At 38.2% G+C, this 23,708-nt stretch overlaps 3 protein-coding genes across 5 annotated transcripts in view; 2 read left to right on the top strand and 1 right to left on the bottom strand.

Annotated features, from left to right (window-relative positions):
- Positions 1-496: 496 nt before the first annotated feature.
- On the top strand, positions 497-2,353 carry LOC134796508 (uncharacterized). The gene is made up of 2 exons (XM_063768696.1): positions 497-551; positions 1,257-2,353. The coding sequence occupies exons 1-2, from the start codon at positions 497-499 to the stop codon at positions 2,129-2,131; spliced, it is 930 nt and encodes a 309-aa protein (XP_063624766.1). The 3' UTR covers positions 2,132-2,353.
- A 2,736-nt stretch (positions 2,354-5,089) lies between these two features.
- LOC134796160 (mitochondrial import receptor subunit TOM22 homolog) lies at positions 5,090-8,342 on the bottom strand. 2 transcript variants are annotated; one of them, XM_063768133.1, is made up of 5 exons: positions 8,217-8,342; positions 6,910-6,957; positions 6,619-6,716; positions 5,788-5,929; positions 5,090-5,593 (listed from the first exon to the last, which is right to left on the bottom strand). In XM_063768133.1, exons 1-5 carry the CDS (start codon positions 8,289-8,291, stop codon positions 5,528-5,530), a joined length of 429 nt encoding a protein of 142 aa, XP_063624203.1. In that variant the 5' UTR covers positions 8,292-8,342; the 3' UTR covers positions 5,090-5,527. The 2 variants fall into 2 exon arrangements, with proteins under 2 accessions (XP_063624203.1, XP_063624202.1); XM_063768132.1 differs by lacking the exon at positions 8,217-8,342 and adding an exon at positions 7,043-7,307.
- A 1,239-nt stretch (positions 8,343-9,581) lies between these two features.
- The window catches only part of LOC134796210 (inositol hexakisphosphate kinase 3), a 73,898-nt gene continuing 59,771 nt past the window's right edge, over positions 9,582-23,708 (top strand). For both annotated transcript variants that reach the window (XM_063768243.1, XM_063768242.1), the window contains exon 1: positions 9,582-9,733. The gene's annotated coding sequence lies outside the window, so the exon portion shown is untranslated. The remainder of the gene's footprint in view (positions 9,734-23,708) is intronic.

The following is a 23,708-nucleotide window of genomic DNA, read 5'->3' as shown; positions in this document are numbered from 1 at the left end:
CAGGTGGTATTATTTCTATGTATACCCATTGGTTTCCCCCCCGGTGGGGATAGGTGGATTTTTTTTCACTTATCCCTACAACCTCGCTATTTGGTAGGGATACATGGAAACTTTTCCAATCATCTTAACCTGATTGTATTTTGGTAGGGATACATGGAAACTTTTCCAATCATCTTAACCTGATTGTATTTTGGGTGAAATACATGGAAACTTTTCCAATCATCTTTACCTGATTGTATTTTGATAGGGATACATGGAAGTTTTCTCCAATCATCTTTACCTAATTACATTGGAAAGACTGGCCAAAAAAATTGTGACGAGGCTATCTGAACATATATATGAAAAGGTGCAGGGGCGGGTGGAATAAGTCCATATTATATATCTACTAAACGCCTGTGCAAACCGGCGGAGCGCAGCGCAGATCACTTTAAATTTATCAATGTGTATTCTTCCCTATTTCAATTTCATTCAGGTATAAATTTGAATGCTCTGAGACATGGAGCATCTCGGAGCATCACGGAGGATTGTTACTCCGCGGCATCGAGGAGCACGTTAATCCTCCTGGGTGATCTGCGCTGCGGTCCGCCGGTTTGCGCAGGCCTTAAACAGCTAGGTAGCAGGGCGAGTGGATGAAATTCCATATATATCCCTACTAGGTAGCAGGGACGGGATGACTGGAAGAATTTCCATATATCCCTACTAAACAGCAAGGTAGCAGGGACGAATGGAAGAAATTCCATATAGCCCTACCAAACAGCAAGGTAGCAGGGACGAGTGGAAGAAATTCCATATATCCCTACCAAACAGCAAGGTGGCAGGGACGAGTGGAAAAAATTCCATATATCCCTACCAAACAGCAAGGTAGCAGGGACGAGTGGAAGAGATTCCATATATCCCTACCAAACAAAAAGGCAGTAGGGATAGGTAACATAAAATCCACCTGTCCCCACCTGGGGAGGAAAAAAGAGGTTAAAGTGGAAAAAAAGTTACTTATCCCCACCAGGGGGGAAATCAACAGGTACACGTGGAAAAAAATCCACCTATTTCTACCAGGGGGGAAAGTAGTTGGGAAAAGCGTAATAAATTCCATCTGGCCCTACCATTCAAAAATAGGGGGGATAGATGGACGACTTGATTCCATGTATCACTACCAGTAGAAATAGATGGAAAAATATTCCACATATCCCCACTGGGGGGGATATCGCGGTAGGGATAGGTGGAATAGGCGGACCAGATTGAGATTAATTTTCAAACAGAAGATTGCATTGAATGTTTCAATAACTTTTGTATTTTTAAAGAAGAGTTTGTAGTTTATAAAAGTGATAAGATAGAAATTAACCAAAATCTAAAAGAGTTTTATGAAGCAAATATTGTGATGGAAGATGAGAAAATTATTGATTTATGTTGTAAAACTATCGAACAGTCAAAGTGCAAAGAGTGGTATACTGCCAGGAGATTAAGAATCTCGTCCAGTATCAATGTACATCATATAAAAGTGCGAAAAACAAAATCAATTGATAGTTTAGTGCAAAATATGCTGTTCCCGAAATTAATTGATTGTGAGGCTACTAATTATGGTAAACGTAATGAAAGTCATGCGCTAGAACAATACCAAAAGGTTTACAACTGTCGTGTGATAACCGTAGGAGTAATTGTGAGTAAAATTCAGCCTTGGCTATGCACAAGCATAGACGGGGTTGTCATACACCATGGATGTATTACAAAGCTGGTAGAATTTAAATGTCCAATATCTTGCCAAAAAAAGGCTATTGTAGATTTTGTCAGTAAACTTTGTAATGTGCAATATCTGGAGTTTGTTAATGGTAACATAGAATTAAAGAAAAAACACTCATATTACACCCAAATACAAACACAGATGTATCTCACTGGTATGACAATATGCGATCTTTTTGTTTATTCTCCAGTCGAAAACGGTAGTTGCACAGTAAGAGTAGATAGAGATGAACATTTTATAAAAGATGCCATTTTGAAAAGTGAAGAATTTTATTTTAATCATTATTTACCACGTTTGTATGTGTCGATTGGTAATGAGGAACTAAACGATAAAAATAATAATAACCAAATTCTGCCAAAGCGTAGTTTTACTGGTAAGAACATAATTAATCTATGAAAAATTATAAACGTAGGGCCACTTTTACCATCCCACTAACCCGGGGTTAACCGCTTAAACCTGGAGTTACCATGGTTACCAGTACAATTTGACACTGGGTTAGCGGCTTAACCCCGGGTCAGTGGGATGGTGAAAGCGGGTCTTTAGGCCCACTTGCACCATCTCAATAACCCGGGGTTAAGCGGTTAAACCGTTAACCCAGTGTCAAATTGTCCTGGTAATCAAGATAATTCCAGGTTTAACCGGTTAACCCCAGGTTAGTGGAATGGTGCTAGTGGGCTTTAGGTGATTAATGTGGTTAAACATTCATAATTTATTAGTGTTTGTTACATATAATTAATAAGGGTAGGTAATGTTAATTGTTCACAATATTTATAATAAAACATTTTATTTACTGTTTATGCTATTGTTGTGTTATTAAATAAAAGTAAACTATGGTATGAAATTTTTTATTTAAATTCTATCCTTCATCATTATGAAAATGTAGAAAACAATCCCAAAAACATACATGGGTTTATTTGTTAGAAAATATTGAGGACTGCAAATTTACTAATACACAGCAAATATGCAAAATATCATCAATATGGCAAAACAAGTTTTGAGGAATTTTATTTAATATTTGATAGAGTCTCAGCCGTTGCATTATCCTCTCTACATGAATCCTGACCCGAGCTATACTGTAAGTAGCATCTGTCTCATCTCTTGAAAAATTCATATTATTCTTTAGAAAAGGTGGCATAACAAGTCCTATTTCTTTTCCACTTTCATCTAAAATTTTTTTGATTTGTGGAAATCCTTTGTCAGCCAAAACAATGTCTCCATTTTCTAAAAGATCAACCAATCCTGATTCAACTGTTATTTGCGAATCGCTTTTCCTCCCACCGGCCACTTTAGATTTAAATGAAATAAAGCCTCCTGGTGTAATACCTATGAGCACCTTTGCAGTAAAACCCTTTTTGTAATGTGAATAGCACCACACACGATTATCAACTGTAGATGGCACTTCTATTTGAAACTCTGTGCAATCAATAATCACTCGAGTGTTAGAGTAATTTGGATGAAAGCAGTCGGGCATTGTTCTTTGTACAACACTTTTACTGGGCCAAAAAATCAAATTAGATGTTGCCGATGCTAATTCTTCAAGATACAAATAAAATATTCTTGATACTGTTGTTCGATGTACACCAAACAAGACACTCAGAGCTGAAAATGTCACACCTAGTTTCATTTTCATCAAAAAAATGAGAAGTCTATCTTCTTTGGCAACCATATATTTGTGTTTGTCCACTGTTCGTTTTAATAAAAAACGAAAATTATCAAGAGTAACACCGGCAAGATCAATGAGTTCCTCATCTTCGCCAATTGATCGAAACCCAGTAAAATATTTATTCTCTGTTATGGTTGCTTGATGAGCGTAAATCTTTTCAATAGTATTACATCCTTGGTGTTTCGTCTTCTTGTCATACTTAATAATCTTCGAATTACTTGATATTTCAGTTTGAACTTCACAGTCACATATTTCTTTGTCACTATATATATACCTATTACAAATGAATGTTTTTCCTTCATTTTCAACACTCGAAAATATTTCAATTTGGCATTCTTTATCAATTTTTGTGCTAGGAGTATTTTCTATTATTTCAAATGTACTTGAATCAATATTGGGTACATTTGCTGTATTTCTTTCTTTCTTGTTACTGCGTTCCATATATCGTTGGTATCTTGACATGGCTAAATTTGCATTAACCGTTGCAGAGGTGTATGTAGCAGGAAATATTCTTGGGACGTAACTAGGACTGTTCTGTTCATCAGCTTTTTCGCCTCCAATGAAGTGCGCACTGCAAATCCTGTCATGTGGCTTTGGGTACCATGGCGATCCATCGGCACTGAAATAAAACAACAAATAAATTATAGTAACTTAACCATTGTAACGTGCTACTTTCTACAACATACAAAATATGTATAATATTAAAAATGTTGCTTTATAGGTTAGCTTACTTACTTTTTCCTCTTGACAGCGATTATCCATTTCATTCGTTGTTCTCGTTTCCAACTTGCTTGTGGAAATTTATAGAATTTGTGATCACTGTTTTTGCCGTTGTTCTTGCAGTTAACTACGCAGCAGGTTTCGTGACGCATGTTTATTTATTTTTACTTAAAATTCACCACAAATGCACGGATACGTAAATTTCGCTAGTAAAAAGTGACAGTCGGTCTGCCGAAAGTTCCTTTTTTGGCCACGGTGCGCGCTGCGATCGATTCTTGGTTCCCCCACCTCCTACTTCGCACCCAGCGAATAATCCGTACATCTTATAACATTGCTTTGTCGTCCAATATCAATGGTACAATTTACACTTATCACTTTTTCACTGATGTCATATTTAACTTAACTTGTTTTAACATTTATTCACAGATGTATTTAATTATAAAGATTGTTTCGATTAAAAACAACTTGTAAATTTATGTTACAGTATGACCAGTCATGTCAGATGTCACCTGTCACGTCAACGAGATGTTTTATTTTTTATTAAAAAAGGGGCATGATTCATACTGGCCATATTGTCTATGGTGTTATAGTTTTTATATATTGTCTATGTTTAGAATAGGTTTTAGAATTTGGAATAGAATGTAATCGAAGATGGCTTCCTAAAAATAAAGAACTCCAATTAATATCCAAGTCTTTCCTTTACAAATAAAACATGGTTTAGTAAAAATGTTGCATAATGCTGTTCAACTGGCCGGCTTCATAAGCGGCGATTTATTTACCGTGCGCGCCAGGCTCGAGACCCATAAGCTGAGTCATACGTTTTAGCTAAAAACGGTTTGTATGGTGGCCCGGCGTATTGTGTACGCTCAGCGGTTCGTGGCCATGAATGGGTTAACGCGCGTTGTAAAAGCGCTCGTCCGTATGAGCCCTTAAGCAAGGTCAGCTAATTAAATTAAGGGAAGAAATATATATTTCCTTGAACAATATTTTATTACTATAAGTATTGTTAACAAAACATTATCTACAAATGACTGAAAAAATCATATAACTACATCGATGTACCTAAATATATTAGATTTTATAGGAAATAGGGTATTCCATCAAACCAAAAACCTCTGTGTAGAACATTACTATACTAGTGCAATAACTGCATTTTGATTCACTTTATATGGGTAAATGCATAATTCGTTTCGAATTGTGACAATGACTGAAAAATTGAAAAATAAATACAATATTTATATACTTTTAAGTCAAATCAAAAGAAATTTTTGAAATTTACATAAAGGATTCCTATTTACTCTATTTATAACTAACAACCTAACATTAAAGCATTCAGGGTGACATTTTGACATTATGGATAGAACAATATAATATGACTGAATATTGTTTAGCTTGATTACAAGTATAGTTTATCGCGGCATCGGTGGCATATTTGGCATAGGCCCTGATAAGGCAGTATTGGTTCCCAGTAACACCTGTAAAACAAATAAAACAGATTACATTTTTAAAGAGAGAAACAATTAAAATGATACTTGATCTCTGACCTTAAGACAGAAGACGGCAAATAGTATTAATATATTGTGGTATTGTATTGTTAAGTGGTGGCATGGTGACTAGGGAATGATCCTATGTCTTCTAAATCTAGGACTATATTTTATGCAAGACTCACTTGTTTCTGTTGAGACTTTTGCATCTCCTCTACTTGAGCTCTCTCCACTTCAAAAATGACAGGTGCAAACAGTATTACAGATGAGCTGGCAACAATCCACACCAGTGAACGGGACAAACCATAGAATGCTTTAGCTCCGGACCTGGGCAATAAAGATTTACAATACATTAACATTTGCTTTAACAAATTATGAAATGAGAAGATGACTTAAAAGAAAATTAATTAACAATATTATTTACCACTGAGTGACATATTATGCCACAACATATTTATGATAATATAGGATACCTATATGTAATTTATAATTCATTTTATTTGCATAAGATAGTACAGGCAGGTTCATAGAGGTTTACACATAAGTAGGAATCAACTACCCCATGCTCGTACTTCATATGAAATTCAATAAGAGTGCAGGCATATTTCTGTACACATTGATAACTCGAGATATTTTATTGAAGAAATTTGAACTTAAAATAAAATTACATAAAGTTGAAATTTCTTCAATTTTTTCTCGCCATTTATCAACTTCTTCCCACCGTGTAGGGATTTATAGTTTAGTCTCATGGTAATTTATAGTATTTGTTGCTCAACTCCTGTTATGTCTCTATGGCAAATTAGTTTCATTGACTAAGAAAGATAAAATGATATTCAGAAGTAAAACTTCTTCCAATGCAACAAGTGGACAATTAACAATTAATAAAACGCTGAGCTTAGCCAGGGACAGACAGACAGACAGACATGGCGAAACTATATTATATTTCTGATTGATTACAGAACTCTAAAGTTATTCATATTATGAATTGGGTAGTTCAAATCTTATGAATTACTTACAATGTCTTGGTAGTTAAGGTGTATGTTCCATTTCTGACATATTGTGGAAACATTTCAGTCAGTCCCCATAGTCTTTCAGATAGGGTCTCATCTGGTTCCTAGAAAAAAACAATTAGAATTTTTATTTAAATTACACAATGTTAAGTTAATCAATCAACATAACCTTATGAAAAAATGCTATTCAGATAACGAAAATACTGGAAACATGACAACATGATGAATTACCATAAGGATTTTTTTACAGTAATATAAATATGTTGCGATAGACCAAATAAATATAATTATACTCACATCATCATATTCCTTCAATGCCCCTCCTAACTCTGGCGAAGATCCTAGCTGCAACGAGAAAGTAAACGAACATTAAAAAGTTTGCACACGCTAATTTCCCGATTAGAAATTACGTTTTTTCGTCACCACATACCACGGGCAGGCTGAAATTATCTTCAGGCTTACGCTCAGGGGTATCATCTTTACTTGCTGTCAAAGACTCCATACCGCTATCACTCTGCTCCAGTTCATCGGTCAATTCCATAAGCATGTTATGGATTTATTTCAGAATGAAATAATCGATTGAAATGATCCAGTGGAAGCTGTACACGGACTTTAGGACGGGAATTATATATATTTTACTATTTTTCCCCAGACAAAACCCTCGTGTTGCTACTCTACTTTTGGGTTCGCGTCATAGACAAGATAGATAATTGAGTGAATGTATATTGATGAATGAATAAATTTTATTGTATACAAGCCGTAACAGACTACTACACCGCAGCGTGACCTCTCGCTCTAACTTATAGCTGCATCCTTAACGCACGTACGGCAACGATTCGGGCACCGGCACCGCACCGCACCAAGGTCGCGGTGCGGTAGTCTGTTACGGCTATAACCATGGTATAACCGCGACAGATAAAGAAAATATTTGAACCTAAAGGCCCCAGTACACAATGGGCCATCGCCGGCCACTCCAAGGGACGCATTTATGCGTTAGAGGGAGCAAGTGATATTGCTATCTCATTCTACCGCATGGCTGCGTCCCTTGGAGTGGCCGGCGATGGCCCATTGTGTACTGGGGCCTTTAAGCGCAATTTTTTGAAATTAATGTTGCAGGGCCTCAAAATCCTGGCTTAGGGACTAGAAAAGCATTACTTCTTTCCAATTGTATACTCTACTTATAAGAAGGAGTGACAAATCTATCGTAAAATTACTTCTCAAGGTGACATCGACTAAAGCCCCCCATTCACACTCCTACCGTGTAGGCCGCCTCGTAGGCCGCCTCGTTGGGTAGGATTGTGTATGGGGGTTGCGGACTACGAGCCGTCCTACCGTTTAGCCGTTTGTAGGACGGCTCGTAGTCCGCAACCCCCATACACAATCCTACCCAACGAGGCGGACTACGAGGCGGCCTACACGGTAGGAGTGTGAATGGGGGGCTTAACTATCATTCAATATCAATACGCGCTGGCGTTCGCAACGAGTAGTATATGCACACAAGACTCTTTTGAATCATGAATTCGTGCACTTGAATAAATGGCCAAAATAAAAAATTCTAGTCTAATAATGTACAAGTTATCTGTAACAGGAACCTTAACACTTACCGTCGCTATTTGTTTTGATTTTTGCGCTAAGCATATCGTGGGAGAGCTACAGGCACAAGGACGCTCGATAGACATATTTTGAAATTTAATGGGTCATTTTAATACTCTCTAAAATAGCAGGATTCAATCAAATTTCACTAATATTACGTAGACAGATTCTTATTTCAAATGTGTTTGACAAATTTGACAAAAAATAATAATAATAATATGTTTAACACATAGATGGTAGGATCGTATAGAAGTGGTATAAGCGTGCCTCCGTGAGGGACAAAAGTGACAAAACATACGAAAATGCGACACTGTGATTGGTCGAATTCATTTGTTGCCCACCATAATCCATACTAATAAAAAGGTGGGGAACAAACAAAAAGTGAGACTGTGACAAGGACAAGCGCAATAATACCGCTTTCTCTGCTACTCCTACTGAAAGTTCCATAAGTGCATCTCGTTCGGTCGTTTGGCCCCTCCCCCGTTTCATCTCTATACTATTGTACCTCTATGGTTTAAGATGATTATTCTACTGTTGTATAGTTTGTCAAAGGACTGTCTCATTTCAAACATAGACAGAGAGAATCATACTATCTTTATCTTACACTAGTACATACTAGCACCCAAAAGAAAAGGATGAGTATAGTTTCTGAAGAGTATCTGTGATCCAATCCTACGGTCACGCAGTAGTCCTACGTAATGCGACACTATGATTGATCGAATTTACTTGTTGCCCACCATAATCCATTCTAAATTTATGGTGGGGAAAAAAAATGTGAGACTGTGACAAGGACAAACAATAATAGCGCTTTCGCTGATACTCCTACTGAAAGATACATAAGACTATCCCGTTCGGTTCATTCCCCCCCCCCCCCCCCTCAATCCTCATGCCTGATCCAGTTATATACTAGATTCATGACGGTAACCGAATGGAAATTCCGAACGTAGAGTCTGTTCGGAAAGAGAAGAGCCGTGGTATGTATTGGGCCCCATCCATATCCCACGACTCTTCTCTTTCCGCACAGACTCTATGCGGCCAGGGTTAAAGTCAGTAACACACTATCGCACCGCATCGCGACCCTGTTGCGTCGCAGTCATAAGTGAGAGCGAGTAAGAGATATCTGTTTCTCGCTCTCACTTATGGGTGCGATGCACCAAGGTCGCGGTGCGGTGCGATAGTGTGTTACCACCTTAAAATCTACTCTACTCTTTTTATCTATATTGTCTATGAATGATCGAGTAAAAAAAGGCACCTGTCTTAAATGGATCAAAAATTTGTACTTATTTCCCGAGTTTTATCTTGATTAAAATCCTATACTTTATATGAAATCAATTTATAATTCTCTACAATTCGTTTATGAAGTAAACATTTATAGCGAAACATCATCCGTGTGTTGAAAGAAAAATCCACCGTGAAGTTCTCCGTGTCACTTGTCATTCATATCATTGGTGTATGATAAGATAAAATTTTGAATGTTAAAAACTTTCTCAGCTGTTTGGAGTTTACCTTGAAGCCTACGTCAAATAAGGTAAGCTTTTTATTTTTTGGTTTGCTCTTGAAGTTAGACGTAGGCGCAAAAGAACATGAGGGTTGTTACTTTCATCAAGGGTCTGTTCTTTGGAGTGACTAAGAAGTGAAAATTTACTAGTTTTACGAAATTTACTACAAACAACACGTTATTTCAATGTAATACTAAGCAGATCAAATTTAATATTTTAGTGAAATTATCACTACTGTGTACTTTTAAAACTAAGGCATAAGCTAAGCTTATACTTATGCTTTTAGCTAAACTAACCAATTATGTATAAACATACCTACTCGACATTTAGGTATTATTACTAAAGTAATACTTCCATTCCACTGAAAGAAAAGGTTTAACTTAACCCTTGGGACGCCTAGTGCCATATCCGTACCAGTCCTGTCAACTGCCGGAGGGTCTTCAATTTTTGTACCCGTCAACTGCCTAGTCCCAGATCTGTACAAAGTGTCTCAACTGCCTTGTGCCTTATCAGTCACCAAATTTATTGTATTATATTTTTACAATTTTGAGATCTAAACACTTACAAATAGAGTTTTATATCATTTGCACAATATCACTTTTTTTTGATCGCGGCAGTTGACGGGTACAAAAATTGAAGACCCTCCGGCAGTTGAGGGGGATGGGACGGATCTGGCACTAGGCATCTGACGGGTACAAGTACGTTTGTCGGTTCGGCGTTCCAGGGGTTAAGGGGATCCCATGCCCCAATGACCTTCGATCTGAATCACTTAGTTTTCTAATGTTTTTGTAGCTTATCATATTAACAACAACGGTTTTTATGCAATATAGTATCCCATATTTACCTACTTTGAAGTTCATTGTTTTCTAGATATTTGGCATCAAAGTTGAACAATTTTAGGCCAAAAAACTGGTTTTCTGGCCATAACTTTTGTATTAATTAGTTTAAAATTAAAATGTTTTTAGAGACGTCAAAGACAAGCCCAAATATGGGGATTTCGTATTATGTTAGATCTTTCACAGCAATTGAGATATGAATTTTTTTTGACAATTTTTAAAAGAATCATATGAAAATAAGTATTCATTTCTTTCAAAATCCGGTAGACAAAGATTGGAGATAAAAGATTGACGAACCGATAGCCGTTCGCTTTACAATAATTAGTGCTATCTGCTATCTATCTATCTGTAGTCCAAAAGTAGGAGATACAATTCAAAACTTGTCAAAAATCAATGAAAACCTTGAGTAGCCCCTTAATTGAATGATAGAATGGTGTTCAAAGGCTACACTTTTTACAGTATAAATACCAATAAGACTGAAGAATTGTGAGAACAGTCTAGTCCTAAACCAAGTAAAGATTGTTATATTTTTATTCATTCTGGAATTTGGAAATGCATTATAAATTAATATTTATTGATACAATTTTGTAAAACTTGTAACAGTTAAATGAAAGTTATTATTGTAGATAAGATGAAGACAAGGTTCCTCCATAGGCTTCTGTTCCTCGCCAACTGCATGGCCTTGTGCAGTTTTAATTGCGGTGCAGTAATTTAAGCACACCATTTAGCAGGGGAAGGGCTTGAGGTTTCATGCCTTCAATTTTGCCCGTTATTATGACTCTCTCCAGGCTCCGGTGAGTGACATGAGATTGAGAGGTGTCCTGTCCTAAGTATACATATAAGTGTCTTGTAAAATAAGTTATAAATTTTAACTATAGACTTTAGAAGAATATGGCAAAATGCCCTTATATAGCAAGCAGCTTAATTTAAAGGACTTATTCCTGGTTTGTACTGCTTCTTTTTCCTTAATATGGCAAATGATAGTGACATAATCAGACTATGACCAAAACTACAAAATAAATTGTTGCTAAATATTACTATATATACAAACTATTAATAGCATAAAAGCATGGTTTATGTAGATGATCGGCTAAATGATTTAAAATAGGTACTTATCTCAACTAGCTCTACAATTTGTTAAAGCTAAGAATATGAGTAACCAAAATAACTCATCCCGTTGCCACTGTGAGGTTTAATTATAATCATCTGCAATGCCAAACATACTGGCTAGATTTCTTTGGAACAAACACAATTATTATTTTATTATACACTGGCTGTGTCTGCTGCTCTACTCATGTTAGATTTGATCTGTGATGTTTGCCCTCTTCTCCTGGATTGGATTTTCACAAATTAGGACTTCCCAGGACTTAAGCTCATCTGCATGCCCAATTTTTTCTTTGTTTTTATGTAAATTTCATTCAATAGCGTGACGAGTGTTCGCGTTTGCGTTATGTCTATTTTTGTAGGGGATTTTGAATTGAACAGCACGCCAAGCGGTACGTTCTGGAAACTCAAAATCCCATACAAAATGACACTTAATAGTTAGGGAGGCGAGGTAGCTAAATGGCGTAATTCAACGGCGCCGTCGAGACCTATCAAAATCGAAAGATAAAATAATTTCGAAAAGAAAAGCTCGTATGGCAAAAACCATTTTAGCGGTGGGTTTGGCGTGTACGGTTTTTCAAAAATGTTAAAAAAAACAGTTACTTGGGCATTCTCGAGCGCGTCAGATATTCATACTACGTATGCCCCGAGTGCCTCTGATAACAACGGTATACTAATCTGCCGGTTTGCGTGGTGGGGGTAGGCATATAAAGTAGTCAAAAATGCAAAAAAAAAAAATTTACTCGAGCGCGTCAGATTTTCGGAAGGGGTGTTAAGTAGGCCCCAAGGAAGCTTCCTTTAAAAAAACTGACGATTTCGGCGTGACGATAAGTTACGATGAATTTTTGAAAATGCAAATAAAAAAAGTTTTTTTGAAATACTCGAGCGCGTCAGATTTTCATAGGGGAGGTTTATCTCGGTATCCTGAAAGCATATTTTTTTAATCTGACAAAAATGTTGGTGGGTTCTCTTAATCTGACCGAAAAAAGTTTTTTGGTTTCTTTTTTTTCCTTTCTTTTTCCTTGATAAAACGGGGAATTTAAGAATGACAATAAAATTACCTTTTTTGTTTATTTAAACTTTTTTTTTGTAAAATGTATCGTTCGCGACTTATATGCCGCAACGCGTTCTTAGGAAGACGAAATGGCTCCTCCACACTTCCGGTCATGCGGAAACCGGCAGATTTTGTATTTTTAGTAAGTTTTAGATTATATTCTTCAAAATAAAAAATAAAAAAATCGCGCTCGAGATATGCTGGATTAACGTTTTTTTTTTACAAGTTCGCGACCCTATAACTCGGCGGCGTCAAGGACTTATCGTCAGATTAGTTAAATTTAGTCTTTAAACACTAAAATCAACCCCCAATATCTTAATCTGAGGCGCTCGAGTATTTCAGACTATCCATTTTTTTTTACTAATCTGATCGTCTATCCTAGGCGCGCGTCACTACATATAGAGCTAAATACTTTACAAGGTTGTTCTATTAGGTCTAAGGTATCTCTCATATCTTAAACTGCCACGCTCGAGTATTGCCGAAAATTCCCCTATTCGCCTCCCTAACTATAACGCAAACGCGTACTTCACGTCACGCTATCGAATGAAATTTACACTAGGGTTATGGATGTATTTCTAATACTAAAAGGGTGACTGTTCAAAATGGATCAGTCCAATACTTTTATCTTAAAAGAAGGTCTTCTCTTCTTGTTAAACTTATTCACAATAATATCTTGCAAAATGAGGCGCGCAAAACTGTTAACAGTACCTACACGATCTTATGTACAAAACCAAGAAAATTACTTTCGTACACTCTTTGTTGCATAAGATATTATAATAGCAAGACAACTGTTCTCTGCTACAAAACTTATATTCTCTTATAATCATAAAATTCTAATCTCATGATTAAGCGGAAAAATGTCATGTGTGATATTGATATGCTGTAAGTATATGTATGTATTTATTACTTATTGCGAAAGAGCTAAACTGGGTCATACCATACACACACACAGAAAACAAAAGATTTATTAGGGCGAGCGAAGCGAGCCCTATCACTATTCGACAAACTATGCATTCTTGTGGTACACTTTACGGAAAAACTATCGCACTGTTAGGTTTGAAATTTAACATAGTAATTTAAATGCATGTCTAGATGTGTTATCAAACATAAAAATATAATTTTATAAACCTAAAAAAATAAAATAATGGAATAACATTTTGTATTACTACTAGCGCCATCTGTTAGAAAATTTATGAATTAAAATTCGTGCTAATGTACTATGTGCTAACAACGATGAATACAAAAGTGGGTTAAAATTTTGGATTCTGACCCATATCGCTTCGCTCGGTTTGATTCCCAATTTAGCAATTAAGTTTTTGTAAATACTGGAACATTGAATCTTGCTGTATATTCACTGCGGAGGTCAATTTACTCATATGTTTTGTTCTGTGACGCCGATGAACTGATCAGTCATGTTGTTTTAGCAAACTTAAATCGGGTATTTTCAGTTCGAGAAACAGTTTAGGGCTGATTTACACGGCGCGCGAACTCTCATGCGGTTTTAGTTACATTGCGGACTGTTGGTTAGGTACGTCCAATTCAATCGACCGATCAAAAACCGCAATGTAATGAAATTCGCATACGAGTTCTCGCATCGTCTATATTAGCAAATATTAGGTAATACAAACTTCAGTGACTTAGGGCCGATACAGACGGACTACAACCCGACTGCAACTTGTATGGAAAGTGCACGCCGACTGCACGCCAATTGCAACGTCGGCGTGCAGTTCAACATAATGACCCAGAACCCTGGCAGTACCTAGTGGAACTCAGGTTTGATGCAACATAGGCACACGCTGTTTTAGTAGTTCGACACGTCTTGATGAGCACTTGGGACAGCAGTACCCAAGATAGAACTGATGCTGAACCGTGGCTGTACCTAGCGGAACTCAGGTGTGATGCAACATAGACACACGCTGGGTTGGACATCCGACTCGTCATGATGATTACTTGGTAGAGCAGTACCCAAGATAGCTGATGCTGAATCCTGGCAGTACCTAGTGGAGCTTGGGTTTAATACAACATAGGCACACGCTGTTTTGGTCATCCGACTCGTCTTGATGAGCACTTAGGAGAGTAGTACCCAAGATAGAGCTGATGCTGAACCCTGGTTATACCTAGTGGAACTCAGGTTTGGTGCAACATAGGCACTCGCTGTTTTAGTCATTTGACACGTCTTGATGAGCACTTAGGAGAGTATAGTACCCAAGATAGAGCTGATGCTGAACTCTGGCAGTAACTAGTGGAGCTCGGGTTTGGTGCAACATAGACACACGCTGTTTTGGACATCCGACTCGTCATGATGATCACTTGGTAGAGTAGTACCCAAGATAGCTGATGCTGAACCCTGGCAGTATCTAGTGGAGCTCAGGTTTTATACAACATAGGCACACGCTGTTTTGGTCATCCGACTCGTCTTTTTGAGCACTTGGGAGATACTCAAGATAGAGCTGTAGCTGAACCCTGGCAGTATATAGTGGAACTCACGTTTGTTGCAACATTAGGCACACGCTGTTTTGGGCATCTCACTCGTCTTGATGAGCATTTAAGAGAGCAAATCATACGTAAGTTTATTTGCGGAGCAGCATGATTACCGCCAGTAGGTGTACAGACAGGATAGTTTTACGCTCAATTGTGTGGTGTGGTCGCATAAATAAATTCAAGGGCATTGGCTCGGTGACCCAACATTATGTAGGAAAGCCAGTTGGCTTCCTTACAAAAAGTACTGGGTACTGGGCGACCGTGTAGGATGTAATAAGCGCTTATGAAATTGTATACCTATTACGTGTGGATGATATTGACAATTTGATTTTGTCGTCTGGACACGTTTTTGATGGACAAAGGAAAAGCTGTAACAGACAGGCGTACCGGATAGCGAACGGGGTCCGGTTAGTATATTTATTTCTTGCTCTCACTTATAGCTGCGTCCTTAACGGACTTATTACGTACCCACTCGATCGAACATGGAACAGGCCTCGGACTGGATCAAAGTCGCGGTCCGGTACGTTTAGGTAGAAAAACTGCCGCGACGCGAGCCCTTACAAAGCTCTGCTTTTTGCTAGTCTTATGTTCCCGGTAGTTAACGTATTCTCTGCCAAAGTTTTCGTAGCGCTACGCTCGTAGCCGATCCCAGCGTTTTCCCGCTTTGTAGAGGAAAGCGTCTAACGAACCGAGAACCCGCCAGGTGCCAGGCGGGTTCTCGGCACTCAATGTGTTGATGGTGCCTACTTTCTGGAATTTCTGGTTGAGACTAGAGAGAGCCTTAAACGGACACCGACATACTTTTGGGCTGTTGGGTATACTAAAACTGTGTCTATTTGTTTCACAAAAGTTGCCTTTTGGGTACCTAACACTAACACACACTACTACCCACTTTGTACGTCCCGCTAGTGGACGCAGATCTCAACTTATTTCTCATTTAATTTTTGGTAAAAAAAGCAACGAATTAGAATATAGATAAATCTGTGTATGACCCAACTCAATTTGTTAACTGTTTTGTTGTAGTATCTTGATGTCACGTTTTATACCACACACGGAAAAATAACATTCAAACAGCTGAGTTCAGAGCCCACAAATCCCAGATGGTGTATGTTTATTTACGATCACAATTCTGCGTAGATTTATAAATATACAATTTGTAGAACTAACTCACTCGTGCTATTGTTTTTCTAAATAGATTTCGTTTCTTCTTCGACGATTGAGCAGGTTCAGACTCCAAATTTGGGATTATAAAATGTAAAAGATGAATGAATATATAGGTACCTTACAGTTTCTGAGAAGATGAAACGGTGACATACGGATACGAGTATGAAATTATTATTGTCATTTTTTCCCCGTAATGTTTCCCCAAAATGTAACCCGTTTCTTTGCTGTCCTTTTAGTGAATTAATAGACTTTTCTATTATGTACCTAAAAAGGTACATTATTTAAACAATGTACTTATCAAGCATACAAAAATATTAGCAAATCAGGAATTTTGCCAGGAAATCCCAAATTTGGATCTGGTAACCTAGGCCTCTGAAGTTGGTATTTGGTTGTATTAAAATACTGTTAATTCCCTATCGTAGATTTCTGTTACCCATAATTTCCCTTGAAATTACATTACAGATTACAGTTTCCTTTAACCTTAAAGCCGCGTATTGTTGCTCTTTTCCTTTATGTTTTATTAAATAGATTGAACTTTCCTTCTATAACCAAGTGTGATTATGGATAGGTATATTGATTGTTTAGAACGTCACGATGTTGGATGTATAAAGTAAGATATAATATTTAATGTCGATACATTAACTACACAGGTTAGGTAGCTGGGTAGCGTCGATACCTACACTTGCTACTCTTCATAATACTATTTATACTTTCGCTTACGAAGCGGTAAACAAAGTCAAACCTGTCATTGTCATTGTTGTCATTAGCCGGTGTGGTGGAATGGAAAAGATATCGAAGAAAACTTTTCTTTTTGCTATTTTTAACCACCCTTCCCTAATACCGGCCTAGAGTACCGCGACGCGTAGTGTCGCCATCTAGTAGAATAACAACCTGAAACACCAAATGGAACTACACTCATCAGAGTGTATCGAAATTTGTATACTAAGTGACCGGTTCGATTTGGATACTGACCCATATTTGTTACCCTTGAGTGTAGTTAGAGGTCCCCAAGCAACGGTTTAAGATTAACGGAATTCGCGTACCTACTGTATTATTTATCCAACATGTCTAAAAACAAAGCTGTTGTACAGGTCGATAACACATGATAATGTTTTGATAATACACAAATAACCTACATAACAATAATGTTATTGTTTTTAAAGAATTTTAGGTGCTCGCACTTGGGCCATGACTGTCATGAGCTTTGTAAATAAATAGATATTCAGTAATCTGCTGACTCTTGAACGGAAAAAATTATAACCAAACAAATTTATATCTTTAAAACTCTAGTACCAAGACAATACAAAATGGCTAACCTAACAAGATAGGTAAAGTAGGTAAAGCATATACGTCAGCCCCTTTCAAAAAAGCTCATACCTAACTTGCATTTCGCTTGTTTTATAACTTTTATAAGTTACATGATTTGGTAAGATGGTCCCTAGTTTGTAAATCACAAATTACCTCCCGCAAGAAAATTTCCTTTCCTGGTGGAAGGCGTAACTAACTTATAAAGTAGACGTAAACTGTAGAGACATAAAATCTTAGAAATATTAAGAGCGCTATTACATTTCGGCGTTGAGCGAGTTTAGGTATTTTACGCGCTGCGGCAGGCCGTGCGAGCTCAGTATGCCGATCCCTTCTACCACACTCGCACTACAATGATGGATTAAACATTCTTGATCCTTCGCGAAGCATATTGAAATCAACCATAACAACACTAACTGTACTTAACTTTTAAAGTTCTAAAACTGTTATTTGGTAAGTACGAAAATACTAAATGCAGTGCAAATGTACATAGGGGCTGTTCATAAATTACGTCATCTATTTTTGACGATTTTTGACCCCCCCCCCCCCCCCTCAAATCATCCAAAAATCAAGCTTCGGATGAATCTGTTTCCTCCTACGTCATGTTACCATCATCCGATGTCCAGACCCCCCCCCCCACTCCTCCCATTTGAAACGACGTAATTTATGAATAGCCCCATACTCGTACTTATGAAGGTAATCGCCATCGAGTAATATTCGAAAGAAATTATAGGTACCTACTCGCTTATTTACATGTTTCGTCATTGCATTTGGTACCTATAGGTTGTAAAGTTTGTATCAACGAGGGTTTAAAAACGAACTGGTACTGAGGATCTGATGATGATTAAGGTGGTCACGGATACCAATCAACCATGTAGTAACATGATTAGGCTCGTTTGATTCGTCTCAACAAGATCTTTGACACTGAAGATACACAGGGTCTGATGATGGAGCTGGAAGGTGGCCACGGGTACCAGTCTATCATGTAACTAAACAACTTCGTGTTTGGGCTCGTTTGATTCGTCTCAACAAGATCTCTGACACAAGACAGTACTCAGGGTCTGATAATGGAGCTGGAAGGTACCATTACCAATCAACCATGCAACTAAACCACATCGTGTTTAGGATCGTTTGATTCGTCTCAACAAGATCTTTGACACTAGGTGATACTCAGAGTCTGATGATGGAGCTGGAAGGTGGTCACCGGTACCAATCAACCATGCAACTAAACCACTTCGTGTTTAGGCTCGTTTTATTCGTTTCAACAAGATCTTTGACACAAGATAGTACTCAGGGTCTGATGTTGGAGCCGGAAGGTGGTCACCGGTACCAATCAACCATTCAACTAAACCACTTCGTGTTTAGGCACGTTTTATTCATCTCAACAAGATCTTTGACACAAGGTAGTACTCAGGGTCTGACGATGGAGCGCGAAGGTGGCGACGGGTACCTGTCTATCATCATCAGCTCCATCATCAGACCCTGAGTAGTATCTTATGTCAAACATCTTATTGCGACGAATCAAACGAGCCCAAACACGAAGTGGTTCAGTTACATGGTAGACTGGTACCCGTGGCCACAGTCCAGCTCCATCATCAGACCCTGAGTACTAACTTGTGTCAAAGATCTTGTTGCGACGAATCGAACGAAGCCAAACACGAAGTGGTTTAGTTGCATGGTTGATTGGTACCGGTGACCACCTTCCGGATCCATCATCAGACCCTCAGTACTACCTTGTGTCAAAGATCTTGTTGAGCCGAATCAAACGAGCCCAAACACGAAGTGGTTTAGTTGCATGGTTGATTGGTACCGGTGACCACCTTCCGGCTCCATCATCAGACCCTGAGTACTATCTTGTGTCAAAGATCTTGTTGAGATGAATCAAACGAGCCTAAACACGAAGTGGTTTAGTTGCATGGTTGATTGGTACCGGTGACCACCTTCCGGCTCCATCATCAGACCCTGAGTATTATCTTGTGCCAAAGATCTTGTTGAGACGAATCAAACGAGCCCAAACACGAAGTGGTTTAGTTGCATGGTTGATTGGTACCGGTGACCACCTTCCGGCTCCATCATCAGACCCTGAGTACTATCTTAAGTCAAAGATCTTGTTGAGACGAATAAAACGAGCCTAAACACGAAGTGGTTTAGTTGCATTGTTGATTGGTACTGGTGACCACCTTCCGGCTGCATCATCAGACCCTGAGTACTATCTTAAGTCAAAGATCTTGTTGAGCCGAATCAAACGAGCCCAAACACGAAGTGGTTTAGTTGCATGGTTGATTGGTACCGGTGACCACCTTCCGGCTCCATCATCAGACCCTGAGTACTATCTTGTGTCAAAGATCTTGTTGAGATGAATAAAACGAGCCTAAACACGAAGTGGTTTAGTTGCATGGTTGATTGGTACCGGTGACCACCTTCCGGCTCCATCATCAGACCCTGAGTACTATCTTGAGTCAAATAAATACATATAGAATGTCAGGTCGTTTCAAATATTTTTAATCCTGTCCGGTAGTTTATTAAACTGTACCATTATAAATTATAATACTATAAAAACAGTGCTAGGATCAAAGTCTCTCGTTGCGGTTTACACGCACACAGTATAGCGTTTTACACGGCGCCCGCCGCACACAATGATAAAAAACCTCGTCGTCGCCGTTGAAAATGTGCGGAGCCGACCGACACACGTCCTGCCTCTACAAGCTCTGCCGCGGCACTGAGCTGGCGCAGCGCGCGTCATCGGTAATATAGAGTAGTTTTCAAAAAATTGCCAAAAAATTATAGTAGAATTTCATAAACACTAATGTATACCAACAGTATAAGCAAACGTTGCAGATTGCTTGAGTATGAAAATGACTTCGATATTAAGTAGATTTTCGTAGGAATTGACACTTGTTTCGGAGAGAAAATCGAGTTCGTTTTACTTTGATTTTCTCTTTCTCAAAGGTATGTAGGAAAAATATAGTTTGATATGCCTAAAGTACAGGGTATTAGTAATACAAAATAGCCAGGTTTAGCAGAGTAAAATTCTCAACATTTCCAAATAAGAGCTCGCCATTCAGTGCTTCACGGGGTTTTTCGGAAACGACCATCAGAAAAAAAATCATTACTAATTTAATAAGTCCTTTTTCTAATATTTACAACGATATTTATAAATATAAGAAGACGCTTTTACTGGAACAAGCACTCATTGTTTCTAATAATGAGCGCAAAGTCCTGAATTTCGTCGACTAGTATCATCAATTTTGCATTATTTCGACTTTTCTTGTAAGAGCGCTCTTAATGGCACACAGACATTATACATATACAATGCACCTTGATATTTAGTAGTTAACATATACATATTTACATACTTATAATCCCTTTAATTAAGTACATGTATTCAACCTTCGCCGTTAACGACACTAATCTAATTCTGATGATCACGATCAACGTAATTGAAGCCGTTAATTGCTCCACACGCTCGAGATCGTTAAAGTTGAGCCGTGTCGGTCCTGCAAGGTCTGGGAGGCTCTTCGATAATCGAAGCTTCGTTTACTTCCTTTTCTGTCACTTGCGAACTCAAGCGATAGAGAGGGAGAGAGTCGAAACTTCGCTTTTCGATGTTAGTGTTCATAGCTCTGGAGGGGATCACACCAAATCGAAACCATTTCTTGTTTAATTATTAGTATCTAAATATACAGAAAGGTTGCTAGTTATCAGGTATTTAGCAGATCCAGTATAGCTTGCCTGTCCGGCTATTTGTTAATGTTTTACTTTGAATATTGAGTAAAACAAAACAAAGTGTTTAACTTTGAATATTGAGTAAAACAGTGACCATACCATTTATCCCGAGCAGATCTATAGCTGCCTGCCTATAAGCAAGACCATGGTTACTAGGATTTAAATTTCATCACTCGTTCCCTAATACGCAAAATGTAGACCTGTGAAGTAGGTCTCCAGTTAAAACGCAAGGTTGCATCCTAACATTAGCACCTAATGCACCGCTCACTATTGCAAAAGTATAGACGAGATGCAGTGTGGGCTTACGTAAAGTCCACTTACTCAGTCAAAAACTCAAGATACTAGTAGATTAATAATTTATAATGCCCTTTCGATAACTCTATAGATTCCGTCTAAGCTAACTCTGCACTTACTTTGACAGAACAAAGTGTGAAAAGATTATACACGTGTATTTTCATAGAAATTTGACATTTATGATGACATTTCCACACTTTGTTATTACAAAGTCCGTGCAGAGTTAGCTTGGATTGGATTTTGGCCCGACTTTATCATCAAAAAACCTTTCTTGAAATATATTCCATGATGACGTACCATTCCATATGGTGGTAGGTACCTACTGGTATACAGATAAGTAAAAACTTGATGGATACTTGTTAGTTTTTTCTTCGTATTGCGTTGAATCACGCGATCTAGGTCTCTTTAAAGCAAGAGTGAATTGTTTATCATATACTGATCCTTCAGGCTTCATAATAGTAGGTCCTCGCTTTCCATCAGGTAAATTAATTAATACTCTTGTGAGAATAAGGTCAATTGCCTACTGGTCCGTTTGTAATAAAAAATAATATTAATACCACTAAGTAATCCTTTAAGAACGTTCATTCAAACCTTACGTCAGCTCAGTACCTACATTAACTCCATGGCATAAACAGCACTTGTAAGAATGCCTAGGCATTTCATTAAATTATCTACGTGCCTTACGCAACTTCCGCGTGCTGAATAACGTTTGTTGGCTTTGTTTACGCTCCTTTGTTACTAACAGAAAGGTTAAGGGTTCCTTTGTTACCATGTCAACTAACCCTGTCGATGCAGACAATCATTTTATTCATTCGGTAGTGTTAATGTTTGAGTCTCATTAACACTATCAAACTTTGAGATGCTGGCCTGACTACGAAAAATCCATTACTGTGCGTTTTTGTGCCACTAACTTGAGGAATCTGTGGAATACAGTGCAAGTATTAAATAATCACAATACTATGATTTCCACCCGAAAACCAATACTTACACAATACATAGTCTACGTAAATAGAAAAGACTGACAACCCCCACCCATCCCCATACAACGCCGAGAATCGTCATTGTTATAAGTAACTGAAACTGCTATTTATAATTTCAAAACGAAAAATGGGAGGTTGTCTTGAATTTACTATTAGTCTCTGGTCAAACGTAGTAAAATAGAGTAGTCGGCACTTTTGAATTTTACTTGTCTGAGATAAAAAACGACATCATGCAATTTAACAGAACCAGCAGCATGCAGATTGACGCGCTCTTAAATCGTGCAAGTCTCGACAACCGAGCGATATTCCGGAGCAACTTAATTCACATAGATCGATATAACTGTCATCTCCCCTACAGGGCCTTAAATAACCCGCTTTACTGGTCCACTGGGACAAGTCCGGCTTGGCATATCGCGGCAGTGTGAGGGTTAACGTTTGAATAAGATTTAATTGCTTCCTGCTTGTCAATTGAAGGTCTACGATTCGAAGTGCAGTAATATTCTCATTGAGACGTGTCCCCTCCTTCCATTAGTGGTGCAAGAGGTTGCTTAACATATTTTTCAATTGCTCAATATCGAACTGGTTTTGTTTGACGGCGCGGGGAATTACACAAAAGTGTGAGCGATAAGGGGATTTTATTGTTTTCACGAGCATTGCTGTGACTTATGTTAAATATTTAGGATCTATTCCAAAACAATGATGCCAGCCGTCTAGGAAACGCTTAAGAGTAGGTATAAACAGCAACATTCTTCAACTGTCCATCGGTGGACCGTGTGCCTTTTGTAATAAAGGTTTACAAGCTGTCACTGTCAGTTAACAGTGGGAGCGGTGGTACAACTTTCGAATCGATACGAATTTTCGAATCCTGGATAGTGCCTATACTCGTTTTAAGGGAACTGGTGGGCAACGGTCTCCCTCAAAGAGATTTACGACGACCGTTCTACTAGTCGCCCTTATCCAAAGGTTCTCCGCGATTACGATCGTCGGTCCGCCTTCCTAAGGCCCTTCTCACAGTGTCTCATGCCCTCTACTACCGCTTAAGTAGTTCAAATTAACTTCC

The sequence above is a fragment of the Cydia splendana genome, chromosome 13 (assembly GCF_910591565.1).
Source record: "Cydia splendana chromosome 13, ilCydSple1.2, whole genome shotgun sequence".
NCBI lineage: Eukaryota > Metazoa > Arthropoda > Insecta > Lepidoptera > Tortricidae > Cydia > Cydia splendana.
Note: the sequence above shows the minus strand (reverse complement) of the source record. Positions and strands in the feature narration are given on the sequence as shown.